At 39.8% G+C, this 27,675-nt stretch overlaps 1 protein-coding gene across 4 annotated transcripts in view; it reads left to right on the top strand.

The window, feature by feature from the left end:
* insc (INSC spindle orientation adaptor protein) overlaps window positions 1-27,675 on the top strand; it is a 60,024-nt gene that overhangs the window by 18,538 nt on the left and 13,811 nt on the right. For 2 of the 4 annotated variants that reach the window (XM_075470467.1, XM_075470468.1), the window contains exons 2-6: window positions 6,637-6,728; window positions 23,463-23,835; window positions 23,978-24,030; window positions 24,117-24,240; window positions 25,430-25,543. In XM_075470467.1, coding sequence (XP_075326582.1) covers window positions 6,655-6,728; window positions 23,463-23,835; window positions 23,978-24,030; window positions 24,117-24,240; window positions 25,430-25,543 — 738 coding nt within the window. In that variant the 5' untranslated portion in view covers window positions 6,637-6,654. Of the gene's footprint in view, window positions 1-2,439; window positions 2,900-6,636; window positions 6,729-23,462; window positions 23,836-23,977; window positions 24,031-24,116; window positions 24,241-25,429; window positions 25,544-27,675 lie in introns of those variants that run through there. The other 2 variants (XM_075470466.1, XM_075470470.1) reach the window with 2 other exon arrangements.

The following is a 27,675-nucleotide window of genomic DNA, read 5'->3' as shown; positions in this document are numbered from 1 at the left end:
TCAAATGTTTCCACAGCTTATATGTTATGTAATAAATACTAGTACCGTTTGTTATACTGTACATCAATCCTCAAAACAGTTTTCAAAACAAATATTTTTGAACCATTCAGGATGAGATATCAGTGGCTTATTTGGTACTTGTTGTGAAATCCAGAGGATGTTAGCTTACATTGCATTAGCTTACATTTCTTTAGCTTACCTGAGGAGTTCAAATGTTCCTGGTTGTTTGATATTTGTTCCTAATCTGTACAAATTATTGAAATTTTTATAAACCAAGTAATTGTTATCTTTAGGTATTGACAGGTATTTTAATAAAAGAGATACATTTTGTCACGCCCACGGGACTTTCCCCATGTTTTTAGTTTTATGTTTTATCATGTTTTAGGTTAATTTTTTGGTTTTCAGTTCATGTCCTGCATTTAGTTTTGTGTTCTAGGTTGTTTCACGTCTTGGTTTTTGAGTTCACGTTTAGTTAGGTATTTCCATTGTTTTTTGTCACTCACTCAGTTCGTTAGCTTCACTCACTTCACCTGTGTTTTTCCCCATCAGCTGCACTCATTCACTAATCACTCCCAGTTCCCTATTTAGTTTCCAGTCTCCCCTTTCAGTTTGTGATATCCTTACCTACACACCTACCTACCACGACTCCTGATTTTCACCCCCTCATGCCACGCGACGTCTTGTTCAAGTTAAAGGATAAGACCGGTTTTTTGACATTGGGCCCTTGATTTCACATTATAACATGATGTTCTACTCACCCCTGCTTGTTGTTGGTCATTTGGAGCTGTTCCGAAGATATTCGCGAGGCGTCCGGCTGCTCTCTTGAGATATTCGGCCATGAAACGGTTTCCTATGGGCAAGCTCATACAGGCACAAACTATGCTGTTTATAATTTATTAATTACTCTACACCAGCACTGATAACGTGGAGGTGCGTCGCTTACTTAAAAAAATCCGGGTTACTAATTTTGAATTTTAGCCGAATGAATAAATAGGCAGCAGGTCTGTGGGCTGCCTGTGGCAGTAGCACGACGATGACGTCAGTAACACCCACTTTACGACAAAAAAATCAAAATTACAATAACCCGGATTTTTTTAAGTAAGCGACGCACCTCCACGTTATCAGTGCTAGTGTAGAGTAATTAATAAATTATAAACAGCATAGTTTGTGCCTGTATGAGCTTGCCCATAGGAAACCGTTTCATGGCCGAATATCTCAAGAGAGCAGCCAGACGCCTCGCGAATATCTTCGGAACAGCTCCAAATGACAAACAACAAGCAGGGGTGAGTAGAACATCATGCTATAATGTGAAATCAAGGGCCCAATGTCAAAAAACCGGTCTTATCCTTTAAGTATTTATTCCATGCCATGCTGAGTCTTTTCTTTTGTTTTTCCATAGTCATGTTTTTGTTAACCACGTATTGTTTTGTGAATAAATCTCAGTTTTTGCTTAACACCTTTTTAAGTCTGCATCCGTGTCCTACCAACCCTCCACCTACCTGACACATTTATACTGGACTAAGTCTCTTGCTTCACATACAACTAAATCTTCTGCAGCCACAATATACTTGCCATGAGAATATAAGTTTCATAATTTAACAATGTTGGGGGCTGGAATGTGATAACAGAAATATTTAGCATCTGCACTATGAACTCATCCCTGATAGCAGTTACCTCTGTTCTGTTGTTTCGTTTCCTGTTTCTTATGTTTGTGGACTTCTTGCCAAGGCAACTCCTTTATTTTAAGTTTGTTTGTTCAACTTAATCACAAACTAAATTTGTTCTCCATTTGCACAATATTTTTTATCCTACTATGAATATATGAATGAAACAATTCAAATAAAAAAGGATTTTTAATATATGAAAGCAAATGAATGAAGCTCCCCTGTTATATACTAAGCATTAAATAGCTTCAGAGAAGGCGGATAGGTTTGTAAAGATAGCTTCAGCTTTAAAGCAATACTATGTAACATTTCTACCTTAAAATAACAGCTTGAAAAAAATTGTGCGGCTAGAATGAGTTTTAATATTACGATTGGCCTGTCTCCGATGCCCTTCGGGGGTCCGAGTTGGAAAAACTGCGCTATGTAACTTTGCTGGACCGGCTCGGGAGCTGAGCGGAAGTACTTCGACTTGCTTTCTGGCACACCTCCCAGGTACATTTGATTACTCTTACCTTCTCGGTCGACATAGCTTGCACCTTCTGACTCCTCGCCGGTTTGTCAACAAATGTGAAACGTGAAAGTGAAAGGGTGTTGTATTTACGACAGTGTAACTGTACATTACCTCGAAGCCTGTAGGGGGAGCTCCATAGTGGGCTTTTTGAGAAGTTACATTGTATCGCTTTAACTAACTCAAACAAGTGTTCAATGAGTTCACGTCAGGCATTATATACTGCCATGTGTAAGTCTCTCTGTCTAAGTACAAGGGCCCACTTTGAGCTTACCCACTGCTTGTGTGGGATGGGAATGTTGGGTACATGGCTCGGCACAGCCGCCCTCCAGCTTGTTCCCACCCAAATGCTCATACAGTTCCCATCCTGCTCTGTTTGTGTCCCCACATGACAGCTCTGTGGTGAGATTTTGACCACTGTCTTCCCCTGTGAACCCAGTCTCCAGATTAGTAATAGGAAGACAACACTGTCGAGTTGCCAAAGCACAAGTCGTCGACAGTAGCAGCAAGGAGGAACTTCTTGAGCAGGAGCTCGCCTCATTTTGTGAGTTAGGATAGCAGCAGGAGAAGTAGTATTTTAATCGCAAGGAGTTTTGAAGAGAAGCCAAAATATGAGGAAGCTGCAATAGAATGAGGCACTCTGAAACATAAAGGATATTAAAGTAGGAGTACACTGCCTCACTTACTCCATCAGAATGATCCAAGCTGCTGGTGGTCTCTCAAAATGGTGAGTGGTTTTGCTTGTTTCTTCTGTGTCACTTATTGTTTGAATTCTTTCTTGTCTCAGAGCAGATATTCATTTCTTTTGGCACAACACAAAGCTTAGCCGCAGCAGTGTGGTATTTTGTTGTCTGCAAATCAGTTTTTGTATTCATTTGGTGGTTTTACCCAGAAATATTCTGCTTTACCACAGCATATTAACGGACAGACTTGAAATAAAGTTTCAACTCAGTGACACAGCAGTTACGGAGAGTACTGAGAGCGAAGTAGGTGGACAATGAAGTCTTATCCTGCATATATGTGGATTTCATTGGTACGGAAAAGAGCTTTAGTTTTTCTGCTTGGTGTGTTATGTCTTAGTTTTGTTGTCTTCGGTATTCTGAGATACATTTTCTGTATGATGTTTGTCTCAACATGTTTTGAGGGATGGAAAAAGGAAGGACCCATTAAATTTTGATGGGGATCTGGATTTGCTTAAAACTGTGACAAAAGGACGACGATCTCTGAAGCCTGAGTTATACTTCTTTTAACTGCCCTTGCGCTTGCATCTTGCGCTTGCGTTAAAGGGATAGTTCGCCTCTTGACATGAAGCTGTATGACATCCCATATGGTAGTCCGGCTAGTTGGCCAACTAGCCGGACTACCTTCGTCAACTCCAAAACTCAGCTGGGACTCCGCTCACAGGACGCAGCAGGGGGTAAGTCAATGTTCATAAATGATGTTGCTAATATGGGATGTCATACAGCTTCATGTCAAGAGGCCAACTATCCCTTTAATGGCTCGAGACGTTTATGCTTCATTTTGCTTTGTCGGCGGTTGCGTGTGCTGCGTGGCGATTCACCGCCAGGACAGTAGGTGGAGCAACGAGTTTTTTCAATGACAAGCCTACTACGATGAAAGGAAATTCACCGCCAGGACCTCTTCGGCAAGTCTCTCTTCGAGTGGATTCATGCTTCTTCTTCTTCTTCGCTTTCTACCTCGGCGTTTCAAAACAGCAGTCTTTTATTAGGGGATGAAACCGGAAGATGAACACGCCGCCGGATGTGATGTAGATAGTGGCTTGCGCTCGCGTCTTGCGTGAAGTTTTGAAAATTGAGGTGACACACGCAAGCATGCAAGGGGGGGCTTGCGTTGCGTCTTGCGTTGCGTCACCGACCATAAATTGTGCTTGAGTGTTGTTCGAGTTTAACAACATATAGCACAATAAAGATGAAGAGAAAGGCGTAAATCAGTTGATTTATACAAACTCAAGACCAGGTACTATAACGCATGTCTGAAAGAGGCGACTGGGGACTGAAATAGATTCCCCAAATTCTGTTTCGGTTTGGAAAAATGGAGTTAGCCTTACAACATACAAATGGCCAATGTTAGGCTAAAGGCTTCTTGAACACAATCTCAAAGTTCAGTCTGTGGCAAAATTTTGAGGTCACCTCTGCCATGTAATTTATCTTCTCAAGTTTAGTAAAGCTGTTTCTTTTACTGGATTAATAGGTAAACTTTGCCTGATTCAGATGCTTCTAAGCTGCAATGAGACAAACAGCAAGATAATCTTTTACAGGTGCAGTGTTTGCGTGACACTAACTGGGAACACAAGCAACATGAGACATCACTGGAAAACTACAAATGAGAGAAACATGCACGCAAGCATACAGCACCATTTAAATTCCTCTCAACACACATGCAAAGAATAAAAACAAGTCCCGCAGTAAATCTCAGCGCACACACTTGTGATTTCTCTTACACACACAAGTCAGCGAGTGCTTGTTATTTTACCCGGCATGTGACATGAGGCCTAGACAGTGGTGTCCTTTGTCTGACTTACCTACAACCGACATGTTCACCACGTCAACCAAGTGGGGAAACCCACTGGGCCCACTCAGATTTCACCCCAGACATGAAAAGAAATGTCCACCACAGCAAGAAAATTAGCCAGGATACTGTCAAAACTGACCAGGAAGCCCTCTGTAGTACTTGCCTGAGTGTACTTGGAGCTATAACCTGCAGTGCCTGAGCCCCACAGAGACATGTGGTCTTGGTTTTAGAATGAACTGAAGATAAAACTTTCGCTTTTATTGGCAACGTTACATAAAGCGCTGTCAGTACCAAAAAGAAATGGCTGTAAAATAAATTGTGTAAAAACAGCGCGTGGCCTCTCACGGCAGAATGAAAGTGATCACTTTCAGTGCAACGGTCCTTCACACGGCTCTTAGTGACACACTCCAAGTGCTCAGGACTGAATTGCTTGATTGGACGACTCATCTTCATTTACAGGGTAATCCACTGAAGAGCATTGTAATGAGGCACATGTAATGGAATCTGCTGCTGCTGAGGCTTGAGGACTGTGACCCTCTCCTCAATTATAGGACCAACATAATTCATCTACACCTCCATTGTAATAGTTGTAGCAGCGCAATTAAACTATATCAGCACTTGTTCTATGCATTGTGTTCTGCTTTATTTTCATCGCACTAAATGTAATAGGTGTTGTATTTATTCCCCCCAACAGAAGGTACTGTAAGTCTACCTGACTTTCATGGTGCTGGCACAGTACTGGTATATTTTTTTGAATCACTGTGATGCCTTCTCTGAAAATGGCCCTGGAGGAGCCAGGCCAAGACTGCAGCTAAAACACCCCTCCTCTCTCCTGCTCCTTCTTGCATATTTTTGTGTGCATTGTGAGTGTATTCCTTCACCCATTCAACCGCCTGGGTATCACTTAATCATAGTCACTGACTCAAAAAAAAAAAAAAGGAAAATAACTAATTTCTTCCTCAGTCGTCATCAAATTCCCAAGTTGCTCATTATTATGTAACCCTTGGGAGTTTCATTGCAAATGATAGAACACAATTGTTGACTCTCCTAATTCGATCCTATGCCTTATCCTCTTGGTCTCCAAAATGAATTTGTCATGGTGGCATTTCTGCTTGAACACTGCCATAACATGGAATTCAACGAGTAACGCCTCGAGTGCTTCTCACATCCCACTGGTTTCTAATGCTCTACAGCGAGTTCTCCTGTCTACAACTATCGATAAGACTTTGTGAGCTGAAATTTGCTTGGCAACACGGGGAGGGGTGATTGTCTCTGTGTGGAAAAGACCCCATTTTGTAACTACCTGCTAATTATATCCCAACTGTAAACATGAAATTTGTAACCACACCACTGAAGGATATCATTAACTAAAAGGATAAGAGCATGGTTCAAGCAAGAGGGCATCTGTGGCTTCTCCTGATTGAAAATGGACTAATCTAAATGGGATACATCAATAAAACAGCAGAATAAAGTTGCGGGCACTTAAGAGCGTCAGCCTCTTTGTAGGGCTCAAAGTAGGGAAGAGAGTCACTGGCTGGCAACCAGCCAATAAATTAGAAGATAAGAAATATTATTCCACTGGCACACCAGCGGCTTGCAGCTATTTTAAACGGGGAGGTTTATTGATAATTGAATTACTTGGAGGAAAAAATACAAGACAAGAATAGAATGCTTGGAGGTGGATCAATAAGGAGATATTGTAGTGGACAACCCTGCAGTGGCATGCAAAACAGCTTGAAAGATGTCGGTTGTGGGATCATACAGTACGTGTGTGATAGTGTGCTGAATGATGCTGTGTGCGCATTAGATGGAATTTAGTCTTTTGACTAAGAGAAAAATAAATTGAGAGAAAAATAAATTCCATCGTACGGAGATGCCTTCACACTCATAGCATGCGGCCTTTGTGTTTACGTTTCTCATGTTGTGTTTCAGATGCTGAGCTGAAGTAAGATGGCCTCGGAGAGAATGTCAACTCCTCACAGCAGCTCGAGACAGAGCAGCTCACTGTCTTCATCACCGATGAGGCGAGTATAGCAGGACGGTCTGTTCACTCACCTCACTTTTTGTCAAGCGCTCATGTCCATGCATGACAGGTGTGCTCCATGAAACACTCGCTGCAGTTGCTTCACCTAGTATGAGCCCTTGGAAATGTGCTGACCCAAATAAAAATGGCTTACAGTATTTTCTCTTGCTGACGCAGGCGGCATTCAGCCATTTTCTTTTCACTGCTAAATGTTTAAAATAAAAAAAAAAAAAAACATCTTCACTTTTACTGAGTTTCCATTGTATTTGTTTTGTTTTCAGTTTGCTGTTGAAATCATAGACTATAAATAAGAGGTTGATGTAGCCATTGTTACATCACTCATTGCTTTGTGAACTGCCATTGTGAAGCCTCCAGTTCAACATTTGAATATGTCACCATATTTGGACAATTATGGTGGTGCTGGAGATTGGTACTCATGACTGGACACATACTGTATCATTTAGGTCCAATATTCATTCAATTATGGAAATGTTTTCAGTACATCCACTGGGTCAGGAGGGGTGAATCTAGCTAATGACATTACAATAATTTGTGGGAAAGAAAAAAAAAAAAATCAATTAGTGGCAAAGGGTTAGATTTACTTTCCCAAGCAAATTAGCTTTTGGTCAGAAATCATAAATGGTCAGTTCTGTGGATGTGGTCCTAAGCGTGTGTTGCTTTACAACACGGATGCAACAAGCTCATTTCAGTAATGACCAAAGCAGTCTACAGGGACATGGGAAAAATCAGTGTAGAGTCACATAAAAAAAATACAATTTTATTCAACATTCCACCAACAGACGATATGCAGATTTCATTCAAAGAAAACTAACATGAATAGATAAATCTAAAAATTTTGCAATGATATTTGGTACGTGATTCTTTCTAATTCAAGGTTCCAGGTGGTCTTAGATTTCCTCCAATCAATAAAAAAATAATGTGGCTTACCAGTCGCATCTTCTTCTGGTATTGCAAATTTTACAAAAATGGAACATTTATTCCTTCCTCTCTCCACACACCAGTGGTGTGCAACATGTGAGCCAGCTTCACAAAATTTACAGCCATGCCAAATGCAAACTTTAACACATGCTTTTCTCTGTATATAAATTAAGCTGTAATTGATAGTGATTTGCCCTGCACAAACCCACAAAACTTAGTAGATACTAAGCTTTATTCATTTGAATAATCCCTTCTTGAATTTTGTATTTTGAAAGGGGAACTCAGGCAAATACATACGCATTAGGCCTAGGGGCAAATATTACGATGTCAATGCCTTTCAGCTGCTAAAATACTAGAGCAAGAAGATAGTAATTACTGACAGTACCAAAAAAATGCCAAGTTGGCAATAGTAAATCTGGGCTTTAACATTTCAGTAGAGAAGTTGATACTTCCTAAATGGGAATGGAGCCTAGTCCAAACCAGCTGAGGAAAAAAAAAAAAAAGAGAATGGGTGTACACACCTGCTTTTGACATGTCTATTGCAACAGTGGATGATAAACTGATAATAGGAAATAGATTTACAACATAATATTGGACAGGAAATGGCAATAAAACATCCAGTACAGCCTAGTTTGAGTCTTATCTGGAAAAAAGTGTCTGAGTAGGGTAACATACAGACAATGAGGCGACATCAAGGACAAGCTTTTTTCTGAAAATTAAGGTTCTCCTGATTTGTTATTAACTAACATTTTGCATCTTCAAAGGTTGTTTGTTCTAATAGTTCAAGTCAGAATTTAACTTGGTGAATTTAACTTGGCAACCTCCACATCCATCAAGGCACACAAACACCAAGACATATCGCCTACAGGCAAAAGCACAAACACACCCTGACATCATACTGACAACAATAAGCATGACAGAAAGAAAGAAACTCTCCTGTTTCATCTCCAAACCGTGTGCCGCAATAAATGCTGCATAGTCCGACCCCCGTCTCTGTCTGATAATGTAGCGTAATGACAGCTGTGGTGTGAGAGGCTGATATCATGGCAGCCTTCACAGAGGTACTGATTGAGGTTTACAGTGCTTCCACTGTGCAAACGCGTCATTACTCACCTTTGATGGTTTCGTATTGAAATGACTGACTCGAGGTTATTGATCAGGCTGCTGACAGCAAACCAGGTTGTACTATCAATGACTCTCAGTGAACCGTGAGCTGGAAAATAAAACAGAAACGCCTTTGCACACCTGGTCTGGAATATGCCTGCTAAGCACTTCACTAGGATTTTTTTTAATAAGGTAACTACATTCCTGACCTCTTTTCCTAGATTGGTAATCAAATTCAGTAAAAGATTCTTGTTGTTACTGTTAGAGCTCTGCATGGTTTGGTAGCTGCTTCGGCAACACTAGTCATCTACAACCTGCACAGCAGCCTCCTGGAGGTATTGTTGTACAGCCCAGAATGAATAAAAAAAAATGTAACAGTGACTTTGAGGTTGGAACTTTGGAAATCTCTCTAGCTGGACTGCACATCTTTGTTCATCTTAAATACCTTTACAAAACAGATGTCGATACTTCAGATGCACCAAAGACTGAAAGTCTGTCAAACATATGGACAAGAGGCAAAAACAGAAAGATTTTACATGCCAAACAGTCAGAAACTGAAGCAACCGTAAAGCTTCCATGCCGCCAAGCAGACACGAATAGTCCACAGCAAGCAAAAACCTGCCAGCTCATCTCAACTGAGCTCAGAGCTGATGAGCCATCAACAACACAGACTTGAGCTGGATATAAGCTCTTTTTGAATGCAAAATTAATAACTGGCAGTGTGTTTTAATTAGTCATGTTTAAGTAACTGAAATCCAAATGAAACTCATCCAAAACCGGATTTTTAAATAAACAGATCCTCTCAATTTCCATAAAAATCTCCTTTTGGAGACAACTGATTTACTTCTGCTGTTATTGTACAACTCCAAGTGCTAGATGCTGATCCTTCTTGGGAAAAACCTCCTCATCAGCTGCGGGAGCTGAGAACATTTCAGTCACTGATGATAAATCTGGATATATCCTTTCTGACAGTTTTGGTTTCGCAAATTCTTACACAGAGAATGCACAGTGAACGAGCCTGGATATCAAATGATTACGACTGTCACGCCATTCATAGGCAACCAGACACACATAAAAAAAAAAAAGATGATCCCTTGCCATCTTTGTCTTTCTCTCATAGGCACACTCAATTATAAGTCCTATTATTGCTGCTAATGCTCACTTAACAGTTAGTAAATCAAATGATGAAAGGAGTCAAATGGCTGAATTGTATTAAAAATAAACTGCAAACACAGATGGAACGCACGCATGCTCTCAGCTGACAAACATCTCCACAACAGAACCAGGACACACCACACTTTGTCCAGATCGGCTGGTCTGCACAATCTAAGCATCAGGTTGCAAACTGAAAGGGTTTAGCCAGTCATTACGCTGCAAGCCAAGTTTCTGTGCCTCATTTGTTTGTGTATGTGTGCATTTTTATAGTATGTTGTCACTGTTCACTCACCGCCCACGCAGGGAAATTTGAAAAGCTGCATAAACGTGGCTTTGCTGATGTCAGACGTAGAGTATGAGGATGAAAGAAAAAGAGGGAGCAGCTGGTGATGGTTTTAGACTGTGAATCCATCGTTTCAATGTGTTCCACATATGACTGCAACCCAGCACATGTGAAGGACTGAGAGAATCAAGTTTGAGGTTCGAGCTAGACTGAGACAAAGAAGCCAAAAAACAGGAGAAGCAGACAGTGTGTTTTGTCTGTGGTGAATCTAGCCTTGGCTGCACATTTGAAATTGTTTGAAACAGCTGACTCACAGATGTCTGCCCTTGTTGCCAGGATTTAACTTTACCAGTCAGAGGCCAGAATTATCTCTTGCCCATCTGCTTCTTCAGGAGGAACAGAGACCTGACCTTGGCCCAGAAAATCAGGGCGTGACTTGTGCAATTACAAGTACCACTTCTTAGCTTATCTGTCACCTCTTAGCACATTGAAGATGCATGAAGCAACAGTCTTCACTGGAGTTGTAATTCTTTAGGGAGAGTTCTGTTTAGCATTGTTTTTGTTTTTTATTCTAAAGTGAAATGCATTTACATCTTATTTGCAGTCTACATGTCTTCATCTTTCATTCTTTCTTAGACAAGAGTGTCCTTGTTTCTACCTCCAGATGAAGCCAAAGCCACAATGATCGGTCCACAAAATCTTGCTGCTCATTTTGCTGACATTTCCATTCACTCTGCCCCACCACACTGTGGTTCTGTTGTAGTACTTAAAAGAGCTTTCCATTAGTTTCTCAGTGACATCAGGCATCAGACTGTGATATCCAAGCACCCCAGACACTGAACAACAGCAGAGGGCTCTTTCCTGCTTACAGCATGCGTTCAATGACTTCCATATTGGCAGACTGTGGGGAGAATACTCTGAACTGAATGCAGTCAGATCCAAAACAGACAATAACATGTACTAACAGATGTCGCCGTGTTTCTTTTCCAAACATGTTTTCTGTCCAATAATACAGCCTGTACTCACTGAATGTAGTGTTAAACCATGTGTTGAGTGAATGTATCCAAACGCCCTCATTGTTCTATGCTATGAGGGTGTAAATTTGTTATACGGATACTTTCTTGTGATGTGGACACAAAGTAACAAATGCATCACATTGTTTTTATCTCTACAAAAATTGTGAGGTCAGTTATAGGAGTGGTGTCATGGCGAGGCTTACCAAAGTTGTGTGAAGTACTTATGCATAGGCTGTCTTTTCTGCATTGGACAGCGATCAAAGCATTCTCAGTCTGGAGAAGCTGGGAGAAATTCTGATGGGGGAGCCAAAATAGCAGCCGCTCCAAAAGGGTACTGAGGAGCAAATTTTTGTCATATAAAACAACTCAAACCTAACAAACCCTTTAAAAAAAAAAAAAGTTCACTTTGGCATCAGATGGTTGTTTTCTTCAGGATTTAGTTTTTGCTTTGCAGCAACAATGCACAGCCACCAGTCAATGATTGCTTGTACAGTGGCTGCACATTACCAGTGTTTTGTGGTTGCTATGATATAGTACTAATTTAAATAATGGCCTGAAACCAAAGTGAAGTGGTGTAAAAGTCCACAATACAGTGTAAGCTTAAACTCCTATAAGTTTTTGAGGCTTAAGTTGTTTTAGAGGGTGAAAATTTGCTCTTCTTTCGTCCCTGTTTGCAGCAGCTTGCTTGCTTTACTCACCTGTCTGTCCTGCTTCTCAATTCTAAAGGCTGATTTATGGTCGGAAACCAGGTCGTCTGCGTGTGTGTCGCAGTTAACGCAGATATGCCCCCGCCCCTTACGCAGACACTCTGGTGTAGACCCCGAAGCCGCCGCCAAAAGCGCCGCCAAAAGCGCTATTTAGAATTCCCGCCGCCAGCCAACAATTTTGTAAGTCAAATTGAGCCGCCATCTATTAAAATTTGGCTGAGCCACCAAGAATTACGTGCACCTGCACCAAATACCCAATGGTTTTATCCACATATTAAGCTAGAAGAAAAATTACACAAATTTGCACACTGGTAACAATAGAGAAGTATACAGTAGATTAAGGCTACTGATATCACAGTGGGTGCCACCAAAAGAGTGCCGTTGTTACGATACACTGGGCAGCAGGAGACGACATCTAGTTGTTCGATTTACATCTATCTTAACATCTGTCGCCTTACACTGCACAAAATAAAGTCTACAAATCGTTCTGTCAAGAGTGACTGGATTTAAAAAGTTTTCTTATGAGGGGTGGAAATATTGTGAAGCAGTAATGTGCAAATCAGCGGTTAGCTTTATGTTCGGTTTCTGGATCTTTGCGTGAAGGTAGCCCGGTCTGCCACAGTGGGCTGGCCCACGACGAGACCTCCAACTTCGGCTGAATTTCAATAGTTGTCCCGCTGGGTAATGTGGAAGAACTATTGGCGACCACGCCTCCAAAGCTAAATTTCGCTTGGCCATTTATTTTTAATTGTCTTAAAGTGTCTAGTTGTCATTAGAACGAGTCCCTATGTTTCAGACACCTTTCTCTTTTTCATTATCTGGTGAGGGCGATGTATTAAAAAACCGGCAGCAAGAAAGTTTGGCTGAGCCCAAGCCAGGGGGGACAGATGGGTGCTAACTAGCTGTCAAAGCGGGCAGGAGCAACTTGGATTTTAAATGATGTTGATCACGTCGTACGATTACACGATTGGCATAACATAACTCTCTCAAGCAATAAATTGCATGCATAATAATGCACATTAAGTGTCTTGTATGGCAAATACTGTCAAGGAAGTAATGCACGTTAATTATCTGGTATGGCAATGCTGTCAATGCAAAATATATCGCAGAGCCAGAGATTGTAATCTCTGTCAGAGCTGCGTCTTTGTCCCTTTCGTGTTGTGACGCCAGGTGCAAAGTATTAATTGTGCCGGTGTCTGCGTCTTTCTCTGCCTCCGGTGGAACGAGTCATATATTTTCAGTTCTCCTTTTAGAATAGTTCCAGACGATATTTCCCGACCACAAACAGCAAATTAATGTTGAAAAAAGAAAAGTGTCTGAAAAACACTTTTATTGATTGTAGCTGATTAATAGCCTGCTTATCGAGCTCAAAGTGCATAAAGGTGTGTGTGAATGTATTGGGGGGTTAAAGTGCAGTTGTGCAGAATAGCACCATAATTGTATAAATATTTTAAATTATATACATTATAAATAAATATTAAATAAATAATTAGTATGCCTACATAAATATTAAATAGTGAAAAAGTATAAATGCTGATCTTACTTTTTTGGTCATATATCTGTTTACATCCATGTAAAAATGTGTCAGTCCATGACTGTGTATTCATTGATCACAAACAATTCCTAGAACGTAGACCATAGGCATGAAGTAACTGTATGAGCCATTTACAGCCATGAACATTTTGGTGGCTGCAGCAGCCATTAAGGTTTTGGCTGAGCCAGCTAGCCAGCCAATAATTTCATCAGCCAGCCATTATCCTAAATACAAACGGCTTCGGGGTCTACTCTGGTGCACCTCCCCAAAATTGTAACTCACAGCAGACAGTGCCGCAGACATCGCCGCAGGAGGACAGAAAGGAGGCCTCTGATTGGTCAACTCTACATCCGCTCTATACTATGCGTATTTCCGGTTTCCTAACCGGCTAATGGTGACGCTAACCGTGCTAAACCGTGACGATTCTTTCGCCTCTCTGCCAGCTCCAGTAATAGCAATATTTATTCTATTTCTAGATCGATCAGCTGCATGTCAATCAAAGTGCGCATTCGTCCAGTCGCCATTGTTGTTGAATGACCTCCGTAACCGGAAGAGAAACACGCCACCCACCACACCCACAATCCTAGCTTGTTCGTGATTGTCCCTCTTGCGTTGTGGCGTGGAATTAACATAGCGCAGACAGCGCTTCAAAAGGCATAAATCAAAAATAACTGCGTTGTGTCTGCGACAAGCTCACTGCGACACACTGCTGCGAGAGTATACACGGCCCTTAAGAGTACTCAGACAGCTGTCTACTGTAAGTAAGACATTGAACACTGTAGTACTTCACACATCCCTGTTAGAGAGAAAAAAAGTAAATGAATAAAGTTTGATTACCCTACAGGTAAGTTTAAGTGCATAAAAAAAGCAGTAAATGCTGAATGCCAGTTAACAAACTGCTGGCTAGCGAGCATTGGCATATTGACCCCACCAAATAAAATCCCCTGCATAAATGTATAAAGAAAGTAATTTGGCTCACTTCTGTGAATTATATTTCATTTATAGATTTACCTGTACGATAGTTAGACCATTTAAGGAAGCATATAAACTTTCTTATTTGGTCAATGAGAGTTTACAATCAAATAGGTCCATTTATATTTGAAAAACGACTTGAAATTTATTACAAGTGTGACCTTACTGATGATGTTTCTGTCATTGGACACTTACTTAATTGGCAATTTTTCTAATATTGATCACATCATAACTCACACGGGACAACATTTTTTCTGTTCTTCGAGAGTACATATTCGGGTGTCTAAAGTTACCAACTACCAATTGGAAAAACTCTGAAAAAACACATACCTGGCGTGTTGTTTTGCCCTCGTTTTGAAAATTTGTCACTCAGTGACTTGTTCAGATTTTCAGTGTAAAGTTTCTCAAATTCACTCCACTGCCTCTGGTTGGCCCCAACCTCTGAGCTCCGCTTGCTCACTTTAAAACCTGCCAGAACAATGAAACCACCTTCACACGGAAATGTTTTGCTGTCAGGTCTCGTGAAAAGCATAAATCTTACATGAACCAAGGCCATAAATGATATAAGAGCCCAGTGGATAAACTATATTTGAGGGTGAAGATCCAGCGAGAGTTGGAAAAAGACTGTGTGTATGAAGCAACCACTTTACATCTGACTGTTTGATCCACTTTTTGATTCATGAAGAAATTGGGCCTCAATGAGGGATCCATTTGCTTTAATTTAATGTGCTCCCAGGGAGTTACTTTTGCCACTTACTCAAACATTATTAGTATTGTAATGCTATTACTTTGTTAAATTCACATTTTCTAGTTGAACAGTTACGTTCTGTGATTTGGACACACCCAGCTGATAAGGTGTATGATAAGGCTCTCACTATAGCTGCATTGTTGCATGAGGTTCTCTGATCACTGTTGCTTGCTACATTTACTGTGACACTTTGTCTAACTCTTGGTGCATTAATGTTGCCATGTGTAGTTTATTGGCATGTTTTTAATAAAGATGAAGACGCCCCAAATACAATTATATAATAATGTTAATATAGACAAAATGTTTAAACATAGTAATAAGTTGTACACATGCTACATCTCCTGCTTGGTCCATTACTGTTGATGAGAAAGCATTGCTTGTTGGTACCAATAACTTACACTCTAGAGTGCTTTTAAAGTTTCCCTCGCAGGATGAATAAAGTAATTATATCTACATAAAGAGAGAGAGCTTGAGTGTTATTGACATGACGGGAAGAATAGCTTCATAATATTTGCATTTATTGAATTAAGTTGCAGACCAGAGACCCAGGTTTCGATTGCGGGTCATGTAAAATGCAGTTGGTCGTATGTTTAAATACGACGATGTTTAAATGCTGACTGTCATTGACTGCAAATGCAGTTGGTCGTATGACAGTCAGCATGACAGCGGGTTCTTGTACAAAAACCAACCACCCACAAATGCTCCATTGAAACCTTGATGATCAAAGGTCTGCAGGAGCTCCTTCTAGTTCAGGGACTGCCTCTGGTTCAAACTGATGAAATCTTCTGCAATTTTGCTTATTGTCTGTGTTTAAAGACATGTTATTTTGACACAGTTCCGTTAAATCTGAGCGAGTCACTCAGGGCGTCTACCCTTTATTTCAAAACATCAGTGGCGTCCTTGGCCGTTTACTGTATGGTGGCCTTATGTGTAGGGAGACCATTAATCAAGCAGTAAGAAGCAGACATTACTCAGCCTGTCGTTATGATGTGTGAAGTGCAGTACAAAGCACCTGAATCCCTTGGAGTCTCCAGCGATGTGTAGAACAAGCCTTGTACTGGGCTACTCGCCTTGAAGGGAAAATGAGTTCCATGCTGTCCAATAACTGCCATACTTAAGTACCACTCTGCTGTTTGGCTTCACACCTGTCCATCTGCTTACTGTCAAGCAAGCACTAAACTGCCCTGTGAGCCAATGCAGTACACAAGAGGGGAAAAAAAGAGGTGGCTCCCGGTGGTTTGGAGCACATTTACGTTGTCAATTACTGACACTATCATCATGATGCGATTTTGAATGACATTAATGCTTACAGTATATTTTTATGCGGGCATTTCTGTTTACAGCCCCAAAAATACCGACTCACGCCATGTGTTGAAGGATTCTGTGTGAGGGATGTGGCTTCATTTTCTGTGCGTGGCAGATTTCCTTCAGCCCAGAATGGCTACCTTCTTTCTTTCAGGAAGCCAGATGACAGAAATTGACAAACTCCACAATATGCTAATAAATAGAATAGTTTATATCAGAGCAAAATATGACAATTTATTCTTATTTATTTTCAAAAGCATACCTTTGTTTATTTTTTGTATCTAAAATACTCTACTAAAATATTTTTCTATGTGTTTTTCAATATGTTTGTATTTAGAACTTTTTAGAATGTAATTTGTTCATTTTTATTCTTTATTTTTTTCCAATTAACTTTTATGTATTTATTTTCTTCATTTTTCGTTGCATTGCTATTTCTCGATAGCCTTTGCTCTAAGCCAATAGGGTTTAAGCACAAGTCGCTAAACTTTCAGAGATTTCTCTCACGTAACACCCAATTCTGTGACCCTCTGTATTCCGTGGCCAAAATAAGAATTTCAGTGTTCGCCCGTGTCTTACACAAATAAGCGCAAATGTTTTATTCAGATTTCACATGTGATGTGACCGAATATCACATTTTCAAGATCAAAAATTTGTTTGTACATTGTGAATCACGTTCTTCTGCACGTCCGGTGTAACAGTACGCTCTGGAGTTCAGTTGTAAAACCTCATAAGAATCAAATCACGTTTTCCTGACAAAATTAACTATTTGTACATCCCTCAGTGCTGTAGAAAGATAGCTTGCAATATTCAATTGTAAAGTAGTACCATGTGCATAGGAAATGTATGCTTAGAGGGTTTCCAGTGTGTTGAAACTGGTGTGAGGGACTGCAGTATTTGAGAAGTTTGGGAATGAGAATGTGCTGCAGTAATACTAGTACTGCTGTTTGGAGATTTGCTTTTGTTCTCCCTCCAATTAAAGTGGGTGATCTTGCAGACTTATCTCCAAGTTGTCTGTTCTTGTTCAAGTTTTTTAATGTAGTTTTTCATCAGACCTTCAGTCTGGGTATAGAAAGAAGCACAGTAGCACTTTAGCCAACTTAAAAGTAAATCAAATATTTCATTGAAGCTTTAGACAATATACATGCATGGTGTAGACCTTTTTTCAATTGATCTTTCTTGATGTTTTTCACACAATTGGTCATAGAATACTGAAGCAAAGCCTTATTAGTGTTGAACTTTCTGAAGATGCTGTTTTTAAGGTCTGAAAATGATATCATGAACAGATCTTAGTGCCTCAAAGCAAGTGCCTCAAAGCAAATGCCTCATATCCAGGTTTGAAATGTCTTTTTTCTTGAGAATCAAGTCCTGTCTTTTTATTTGAGGCCAAAAACAGATTAGCAGCTGCCACTTTTATGTCTGAATCATGGTAATGTCTTTGATAAAACCTTTAACTCTAGCTCATCACTGTACGCTGTATTCTGGGGTTAGTTGCTCTGCCTTATCCCCCTCTAAACTCACAGAGGATATCAGTAATTAACATAGATACAAAGAAATGAATAAAATAGTGGAACTTCTTCCAAACAAAACCTGACATCATCGCTAACTTTTCTGACAGCTATCTGCAGATGAGGAGGACTCGTGCTTCATCTCCCCAGGTTCTCTGTCTGAGATAATAGAGCTGCTGTCGCCTGACCCTCTCTTGGCCCTGCATGTAAATATTTGTCATTCCCTACAAACTGAAGTGCACCGCTTCTCCTCCCTTGGAAAACAAACCTATTATTATCATCTTTTTTCACCCCCGTGTGGTGAGGGAAATGTTTTGTGGCTTGTTGGGTGGGTGTGTCAATTTAGATGGGTTCATCCTTATCTGATGCTGTTATAGAGCTGAGGAAAATGGCCTGAAATTATCACATTTGGTCTGACATAAATAAGAAGATGCCATTTAATACTGCACATTTCCCATTTCTAAAGACTGATTTTGTTGTTTGTTTATTAATCCTCCGAATGAGAGTGTCACAGAAAGTCCTCAGACCTTTTTAAATACTCCACATTTTGTTACGTGACACACCAAACTTAGAATGCATCCACTTCATTTTCTCTTCACATCAATTTGCACATCATACTTGGTCTCAAAGTTGATGATACAGTCAGAATGAAAACCAAGCCATGACACTGAGAGAATTTATTTGTCTGACAGGACTGTGTCAGACCCAGCCAGGAAATGAAAGCCCATGATGAGTAAGCTAACCAAGAACCCTGGGATCAAAGTACTCATTTATGGCGTACAGGCATCCTTGGTAGAGTGACCAGACAGAAATCGCAAAAGATTGAAGAAGTATTTGGCCACAATTTCAAAAGTTATGTGTGGAAGAAACCAGGCAGCAAGTTTCAGACTCACAGCAAAATCTGAAATGGTCACTGAAATTTAATGTCACGATTTATGTGCACACACTCAATTTTTTCATTTTTTTTTCGTGTTACTGAACAGGAGCAGTTCGACATGAAAACTCCAATAACCCTTAAGTGACTTGACTTCGAATGTTTTTGCATTTAATCAGTGTTTCTTTTCGCTTTCACTCGCTGTTTCGTTGCTTTATTACAGACTATATGGTTAAGGTTCCGTGTTAAAAAAGACATTTTAATGTTAGGTATTAAAAATGAGAAGGTTAAAGTTGCATTAAAACTCACCCTGTAAAAGTGTATCACATCCAAATACACTTTAGCTGGATAAATGGCTAAACACACAGGACTTACAGATTAAGTTCTTGTCAGCACCAATACATAGTTTTTTGTTACGTGACTATTTCCCATGAGACTGGAGAGGAGCTTCACCTTATAAATGCCACCTGAATAATCAAAAATGGGCCTCAGTCTGTGGGGATAGTTTTCTGCAACAGCTGCTGGATGAGCAGTCGGGATAGAGGGACAAGGCACTCGAAATCTGAAGCTGGGGCGAGAATTTCCAATTTTAAGAAGAAAACAGCTCAAAGCATATCGCCAAGAAAACTTAGAGACGGCTTCAAGAAAAGCCAGTGAAACTTCTTTAGTGGCCAAAGTCTGTAACAAAACTCAATAGAGTATCTCTGGGGAGACCTGAAAGTGGCTGTTTTACCACCACTCCCCATCCCACATAACTGAGCTCGAATGTTTCTGCCAAGAAGAGGGACGAAGCCTCCAAAGTAAAAAACCGTGCCAAGCTTGTTAGGATCATTCCAAAGAATGCTTTAAGCTATAGCTGCCAAAAATGCCTAAACCAAAGACAAAGTGAAGAGTCTGAATAACTTGATAGGATATTTAAACGCACCCCAAAAGCCAGAATTTGCTTTGTCATCGGGCAGTACTGTGTGAACATTTAGGAGGATGAAAATGAACTGAAACTTAAACATAAGTCTGAAACATTTTAAACACCAAAGGTGATAAACCCAAAGAAATTCATATTTTTTTTCCTGTATTGCTATCATCTGGTATATTGACAACAAATTAGAAAAGAAAATGATAAAAAGCAGTCGTGCACATCTCTTCCTCAGTTGTAGCAGTAACAGGTGTTCAAACTCTTGATATTTGATTAGACTCTCTCGGTATGAGTCACTGCTTTAATCGCCATCAAACCTTTTATCCTCCGCTAGAACCATTTTGATAACAAGAGTGGTTTGCAGATAAAAAAAACACACACACAGCAAAGCAGGGTTCAACATTATTATTATTATTATTCATTCGTATGGAAGAAGGAGAAATGAGAGATGGAGAAATCGGTTTCTTTAATCGGCTGTAGATTTGGACTAAAACTCAAATCCATTTTTAGAAGCTTCGATCATTGCTATGAAGCTATTTACACTTGGCAGAATAATGTTTCGTAGTAGTGATCAGTGCTCTGTGGAACACATTGCAAGGTTTTATTCCAGTCTATATTTAGGGCACATCAGCGTATGTTTTGTGCAAGTGTATCCATATATTTCTTTCTAACTCAATATTTCTGACACGTTTTTTCATAGAAAAATTCTGAAATAATGTGGAAAATTAGAAATTTTTTCAGTTAATTTCCCTCCTAAAGTAAATATTCCCTGTGTCGTTCATTTTTTAGCCCTTTATGCGAAGGGTATCTGTGGGGAATCGGTGGCTCTAATTATTGTCTTGTTTCACAAGCTGTTGCTGAAAGCAGGTTTAAAGGTGAACAATGGGGATATCTGTTAGTTATCAATGGCAAATCTTCATTTTGAGTATGCACACAACTTTCTTAGACCAGATCAACCTGTATCCAAATAGTACGATCATATCTAAATGTTCAAGAGAGCAGCAATACTGCAAAAGTCAAGGGTGCCAAGAGGAAAATATCCATCCTCATTAGAGACTGTGTTGATTCAAAGCAGAGGTGCTGCAGCCATCGACCTGTCTTCTTTCAAGGAGCCTTCAGAGGGAAGGATTTGGGATTGTCCATTTAAGCCTCCATTCATTAGGGTGAGGGCTGGGAGAGATGAATGCGGGGAGTTGTGTTTGCTCAGATCAGCCTATTCTTAGAGCTGTGGTCAAACTAGGGGTTAAACTAACAAGTGTAAAATCCGGCAATTATCGGTGGAATCTACCTTGAAGAGATATTATTGATTTTTGGAATGCTGCTGTGGTTTTTACTGAAATAGTGCCGTCTCCAGTGGTCGTTTTTTTTTTTTTTTTTTTTTTTTTTTGTTAAAGGGGATTCATTTGATTTTGAAAGGCCTCATTTTAACTCCATATAAAGTTTGGCAAACAGCATGTTTGCCTCCACTTTTTTATTTAACTTTTAGGCATATGGTTCCTCAAACTTTTTGTTTAAACTCATTGTCATTTTCATGACATAAATGAACAGTACCTACACTTATAAATAGCAAATTCAATTAGAGGTAGTTAACCAAACAGCCAACTTCACATGAGATACTTGAATGTTTGAACAAGTCTTGAAACAATCTGAAAAAGGTGTGAAATGCATTTTGATGTCTGCCTACATTACATTATGTTCATTTATGCTAAACTGAAACACACGAATGAGCAAGGCTAAATTTACCACTTCGCACCAGCTCATCAAACATGGTGGACATGAAAATAAATATATCAGCAATATTTCATGTTTATTTTATGGTGTAAAAAAATTGAAAAATAGCTACTCATGGTGAGATGTTTAATAGAAAATATTCCAAATTCCTGGATTTCAGTTGAATTTAATTGAATTCAGTTGAATTGTACTTTATTAATCCCCAAAGGGAAATTATATATCTGCAGTATAGATTGTTATATAATCAATTTATTAAACTTACAATTAACTAATTATATATTTATTAAGTAGAAGACACAATATAGATTAAGAAAAAGATAATAACGTGCACTTTTACAACGCATACCTCCACAACAGATATAACGAGACACGTATTAAGACAAAGGTGAAAGTAAAGCTATGTTGCAACTGTGGGTCACTATTAGCTAGTCTAATGTAAGAGTATTATGTTAGCCCAGCTTAATTTGGCAAATAGTTACGGTCATCCTTGGTCTTCGCTCTTGATTTAATCACTTTTTTTACAAAAATGATTGAATCAAAGACTGGTCAAATGTTAAGATTTGCATTCGGCTTTCACTAGAGCCTGAGGTAGTGCAGCCATGGGTATATAGTACAGGTATTACGAAATTTGGCTTGTCAATTACAATCATGAAAAACCACCAACAGTGAAATAGTCAACAAAGTCAACTTTATTATTGTGGTCTAAAGTCTCTGGGCCAAGTGGGAACCTGTTGTTGTGGCCATCTGGGGGGGGGAAAAAAGCACACAAAGCAATGTTGAAGCAAATCTGGAAGCTAAAACAAGATTCTTTTGTCGTAAAGCAGGTGAACAGTCATTCAAATGAGCAGGAAACATCTTTGTGTCTGGTTCCCATTTGTTCTTAATGTTTCAGTGGGAAGCATTTGGAGGGATCTACTAGCAGACATGCAATATATTCCTTATAATATAGTTTTATTAGAGTAGATTCATGTGAAAATAAGAGTAATTATGTTTTTATTATCTTTGCACCAGCAATTTAAATCTACAGATAGCTCAGATACAAACCAGACCAACAAAACACTGACTCTTGAGAGGGCCTCTCATATTTTGTTGCTGCTGTTACAAAATTCTACACATGGCTCCTTTAATACAACACTTCTGGCAGACTAGACTGTGTCTAGTTTGGGTTGTTAATCTTTAATTGAGCAAGTGGTGTATAGCTGAGGCACTGTTTGCCACAGAAAGTGTTATTTTGTTTAATATCTACAGAATGATGTAATTTTTGGCAGTGAGCAGATAAATGTGCACGATAAAGTGAAATGGTCTGTCACTGACCTAACACCCACTTTGAATTCATTGTTACAACTTGCCTAATTTTCCACTGATTAAGCGTGTTATTTCTTGTGGAGGAGGCAAAGATGATTAAGGTTTTCTCATGAAGACCCATTCTGCAGGATGGTCAGCACAACTGACTTTCCATGTCTCAAACATTCTTGTGACTTACAGTATTTTGTGGTATTGGTGCAGAAATGTCTTGATCAAATTCCTATTCAATAAACTACTTTGAAAGCAAATCAACAGTTCTATCAAGTCATCTTTGAAGCAGGAAACTGAATATTGTTTGGGCAACAACAATCAAGGAGGAAAATGAACTCAAGTCAGCTGACAGATTTCCATTCTTGTATTGGTATTGGTTTTACTCATTATACTACGTATAAAGTGTATGTATGGTATTGTATGTATTGTCCTTAAAAACTTGAAAAAATATTTCTATATCTATTTGGGCAATCTAATCTGACTCCCTTAACAAATGTCTCTGCTTCTGTTTCCTTTACTTTTGTTTGGTTACACACAGAAAATGCCTGTACTCATGCCCTGGTTTTTCTGGCACGCCATCATCTCCAGTTTAAATCCTGTAGCTCTGACAGTTGTTACCTCCTCTCAGTTTTGCTGTGTTCTTTCTCCTACAGCACCCGCATGCAGTCTCTGCAGGTTGACTCGGTCCAGCGCTGGATGGAGGACCTCCGCTACATGACAGAGGTGGAGTGCATGTGCGTCCTCCAGGCCAAGCCCATCGGGGTGGAGGAAGACTCTCAGCAGGGAGAGCTGATTGTGACCTCTGGGGTCGGTGCTGGGGACCACGTGGCCAGGAACAACCTGCAGACACTCCTTCGTCGTGCCCTAGTAGTGAGCACAGAGCTGGGGAAGATGTTCCAGCGGCTGGAGAAGGGGCGCTGGCAGAGGGTCCACAGCACGGCCGTACGGGCAAACTGCCACGTACGTTCGCTGGTGCATGAGTACAGCACTGCCCGGAGCACACCGCCTGAGATGCAAAAGGTGAAGGTGCCTATTTCAAATAAAAATCACTCATCAGAGATATATCCTCCCTCCCCATTCATGCATGTTTTGGTTTTGTCCTCATGGATTCCTCTGTTTCTATGGTTTCGTCACTTCTTAATGCGTTTCCTTTTTCCTTTTGTTGCAGTATGAAAAATCGTTGCTGGAAAAATGTATGGAGCTGACTAATATAACAGAGAGGTGAAACTCTACTCAATCATTTGAATAAAGAGAAAGCAAGCATGTGCTTATGCACACTAAAATATGTCTTTCTTACACGTCTGCAGGTGCCTTCACACTGATGATGAATTCTTCCTGAAATCCATGAGAGAGGCTATCCACGAGATCCTCACAGATGTCAGTGATTCCTTTAGCAACATGATTGACATGGCTTTAGCCAATGAGATCCGGGTATGTAACCCATTCTGTATTTACTTGTATGTTCCATTGCTGCAACAGTTCTTTGTCATATGTAGAAATATAAGTTATGGCGCAAATGCCGTGGCTTAGCCTAAATAAAGAAAATGTAACAATTTGCCATTTTTAGACAATAGAGTTAATAAACAGCACTGCTAGCCCCACTTATGTCCGGCATGTTGAAAATCACTAAAGTTTATTTTCTTCTTCACTTGTTGGTGTTTTAGTGTTTGTGGTTGGTTTGCGTGGGCGACTCTTTTTTTTTTTTTTTTTTTTTTTTTTTACTGTTACCGTTTTCATTTGAAGCTTTAAGCATTTCAATGCAAATTTACGTTAAAGTATAAAGGTTCAAGATAGATACTGTGTACATCTATGAGTTTTTGATCTTTAGATAAGGTAAAACTTTAGAGGGGCAATTTGGCTGGCAGACAGTAGTCGAGTAAAAACTTCATGACTTAAAAAATTACTCTGATTCATTAATGTCGGTGTAGCTTTTAGTCTAGTTTAAGGCTATTTATATAGTGTCAGAATTTGTATACAAATGATTTAATAGATATACAACAATTGAACATTATAACAGCTGCGTAATGGCATTCTTACCAGAGAAAGAAGTTACACCTTCTCTCAGTTGTACTACAACCTCCTCTTTGCATGTCGGTGCATGTCAGTTCTTGTCATTCATTCAAAAGTGAATGAACTTCCAGATTATTCTCCACCAAAAGGAATAAACGCATTGTTTGGCAACAAACAAGAGATATGCTCTGACTACGACGCAATAATGCTCGTTGTCAAAAAACTTGCAAACAAAAATTTTCCAACAAAACTATAGAGACATCAGATTGGACCTGGGATTTTTGATATGCTGAAGTATATTTTGAAGCATCTGTTGACTGATAATGATGTACAAATATCTCTGTACAACTATGATTATGTTTTTTTTTATGAAGCATTTTGACATCTAAGACTGTGACCATCATGTAACATATACATGTGGGCAGCCAAGGCCATGGATACTGGCATTGATTTGCTGCTAACAACATATTCCGAATAATATTGAGGGTGTGAGGGTCAGAAATGCTGAATGCAGGGGATTTTATTTCAGCATTGTCAAAAATATGAAAGACGGGGTTTGTTGTGTTTCTACATCCACTTACAAACTACTCAATATCTCACCTTCGTTTAGGTTCTGATCAAACAAATAGAGTCATCAGACAGCGTTCACACCATCGGCAGTGCCATTAGCAACCTGCTGTCTCTAACCCAGGATGGACCTCAGCTCTGCAGCATCATTGCCAAGGTACTGTGGAAATACCAGGGGTTTATGTCCCTTAGTTACATACTAAGTTACAATAGTTACACCCTAAGGTTTTTACATTAATAATGTATAAGGTTTTTAATAATAATTAATAAGGTTTTTACATTAATAATGAGCGAGATTCATTTCAGGACAGAGAACATGATTCTTTGTAAAGGCATTCATTTAGCAAGTGTTCGTCATCCAGGCCTGTAGACCCACATGTACAACCAGCTATCTCTATGCACGCTGCTTTCAGTGGGAGATAAGACAGGACAGACCAGACAGCGAGTCTCAATTGGCCATTAGTTGGCCGACTGCTTCAAGATTCTTTTGATAAGAGTCTTCCTGATGGCACACGCACACACACGCATGCACACATCTCTGTTGCAGCTAGATTGTCAGATCAATACTGTCAGCTCCCATTAGGAGTGCACATTGATCACAAACGCAGGCTTCTCAGGTGCCTCTACCTTACAGTCCACTCTTACTTAACTCGCGTGTCGCACTGCCTGCCCAGCCATAAGTGGGAAACCTGCCTGCCATTGGCTGCTAATGAATACCCAATACGAAACATGTCCACCTGCCATCTGAATTAAGTAGCCTCCAGCTGTCTGTCTGTTGCATTTTCCCACACTTACCCTTCACAGTAGTCTGTATCATCTGGCTCATACTTTTCCACAGCCTGCTGATTTCATTCACCCACTTGTTCTGAATAAAGACAATAAACCGTTTAACTGCTTGGGTGGGGACCTGATACTTCCTACTTCTCCATCTCTTTAGCAGCTTTGTCATTGACAGACAGCTTTAAGTGAGTCATGCACGGCATATGGTGAGGTTAAAGCACGAAAAGGGTGGAGTTCATCATTGTTAGCATCATAATGGATGGCAGACAGTTTAAGGCAGTGACAGCTTCTCCAGGAAAATTTGCTTGATTAGGTATGAGCACGAAATTTATATCCATCCAGCTTAACATGATGACATTAGCAGATCCTTTCTGATCATTTTGCTCATCTATCGCTCATACATCATTTTGAATAGAGGAATTGTTTCCACATTATAAGTCACAACTGACTTCTTTTGAATTTTGTTCGGGCAGATTCTACAATGCCTACATGGCCTTGATACTGTCTATCATGGAGCATTACTTACCCCTTTATACTGTGTTCTGGGTTTTTAATGTTCTACCTTATCTTCCGTAGACTCAAACACTTACGCTTTCTTATTTACAAAGTTGATCTTGGCCTTCTCCCATCTGACCTACAACCCTATGTCCTCCAATAAAATACAGGAAGGCGTTGTTTCGGTTTTGAGATTTGTTCCTTTTAACTAGAACTCGTTCTGAGTTTGGGGAAAATAATTTGAAATCACCTTCAGACCTGGACTGAGGAGCTGGTCTAAATTAATTTAAATACACGCATTTCAAACATTTTAGATGCAGGAGGATCTAGCTGTAAATATTTAATGATTGATCATTGAAACCCCTGTTTATGATGACCATTGTGATAATCACAGTTTATTCTCCTGGTTAAATGAAAAAAAAAAAAAAATCTAATCAAATATAACACAATTAGGAATAGGTGTCTGATATTAAAGGAAATTAATTTGCATACACTTAGAAACTGCAGAAATAAGCTGTGCATACGCTGACAACTGCTTGTTAATTCACTCATCCAGCAGCAACTTTGGCAATCTCATAGACTCTTGGCCATTAGACAAATGACAGTCCAAAGTTCACTCGCCTTTAAGCTCTGCTTCACTCTCAGTGCTCCACCGTGTTCAACGAGTTGTAGCTAACGTTGCTCTAAGAGTTTGAGGAGTCAATGAAGCCATCTATGTTAAACCCTGCCCTCATTCAAGCTCTTAGGATCAACATGACCTGGACTACTAAGAATCTATGCTGCCATACAGCTAAATTAGTTCATCTTTATTTTAGTGTAGAGCAAATAGTGTACAAAGAGTGTGAAAACAAATGTCTTCTGATGGAAACAGCTTTAAAGAGAGGCGTGAGAGTGAACCAAAACAGTACAGCTGTGAGCTGTCTAACCAAAACAAGCTGAAAGACACTTTAAAAACACAGAGCTTTTTAATGGTGCAGAGTTGAGCAATAATACTGTGGGATTGTCACTGGGAGT

This window comes from Odontesthes bonariensis, chromosome 7, assembly GCF_027942865.1.
Source record: "Odontesthes bonariensis isolate fOdoBon6 chromosome 7, fOdoBon6.hap1, whole genome shotgun sequence".
Lineage (NCBI taxonomy): Eukaryota > Metazoa > Chordata > Actinopteri > Atheriniformes > Atherinopsidae > Odontesthes > Odontesthes bonariensis.
Note: the sequence above shows the minus strand (reverse complement) of the source record. Positions and strands in the feature narration are given on the sequence as shown.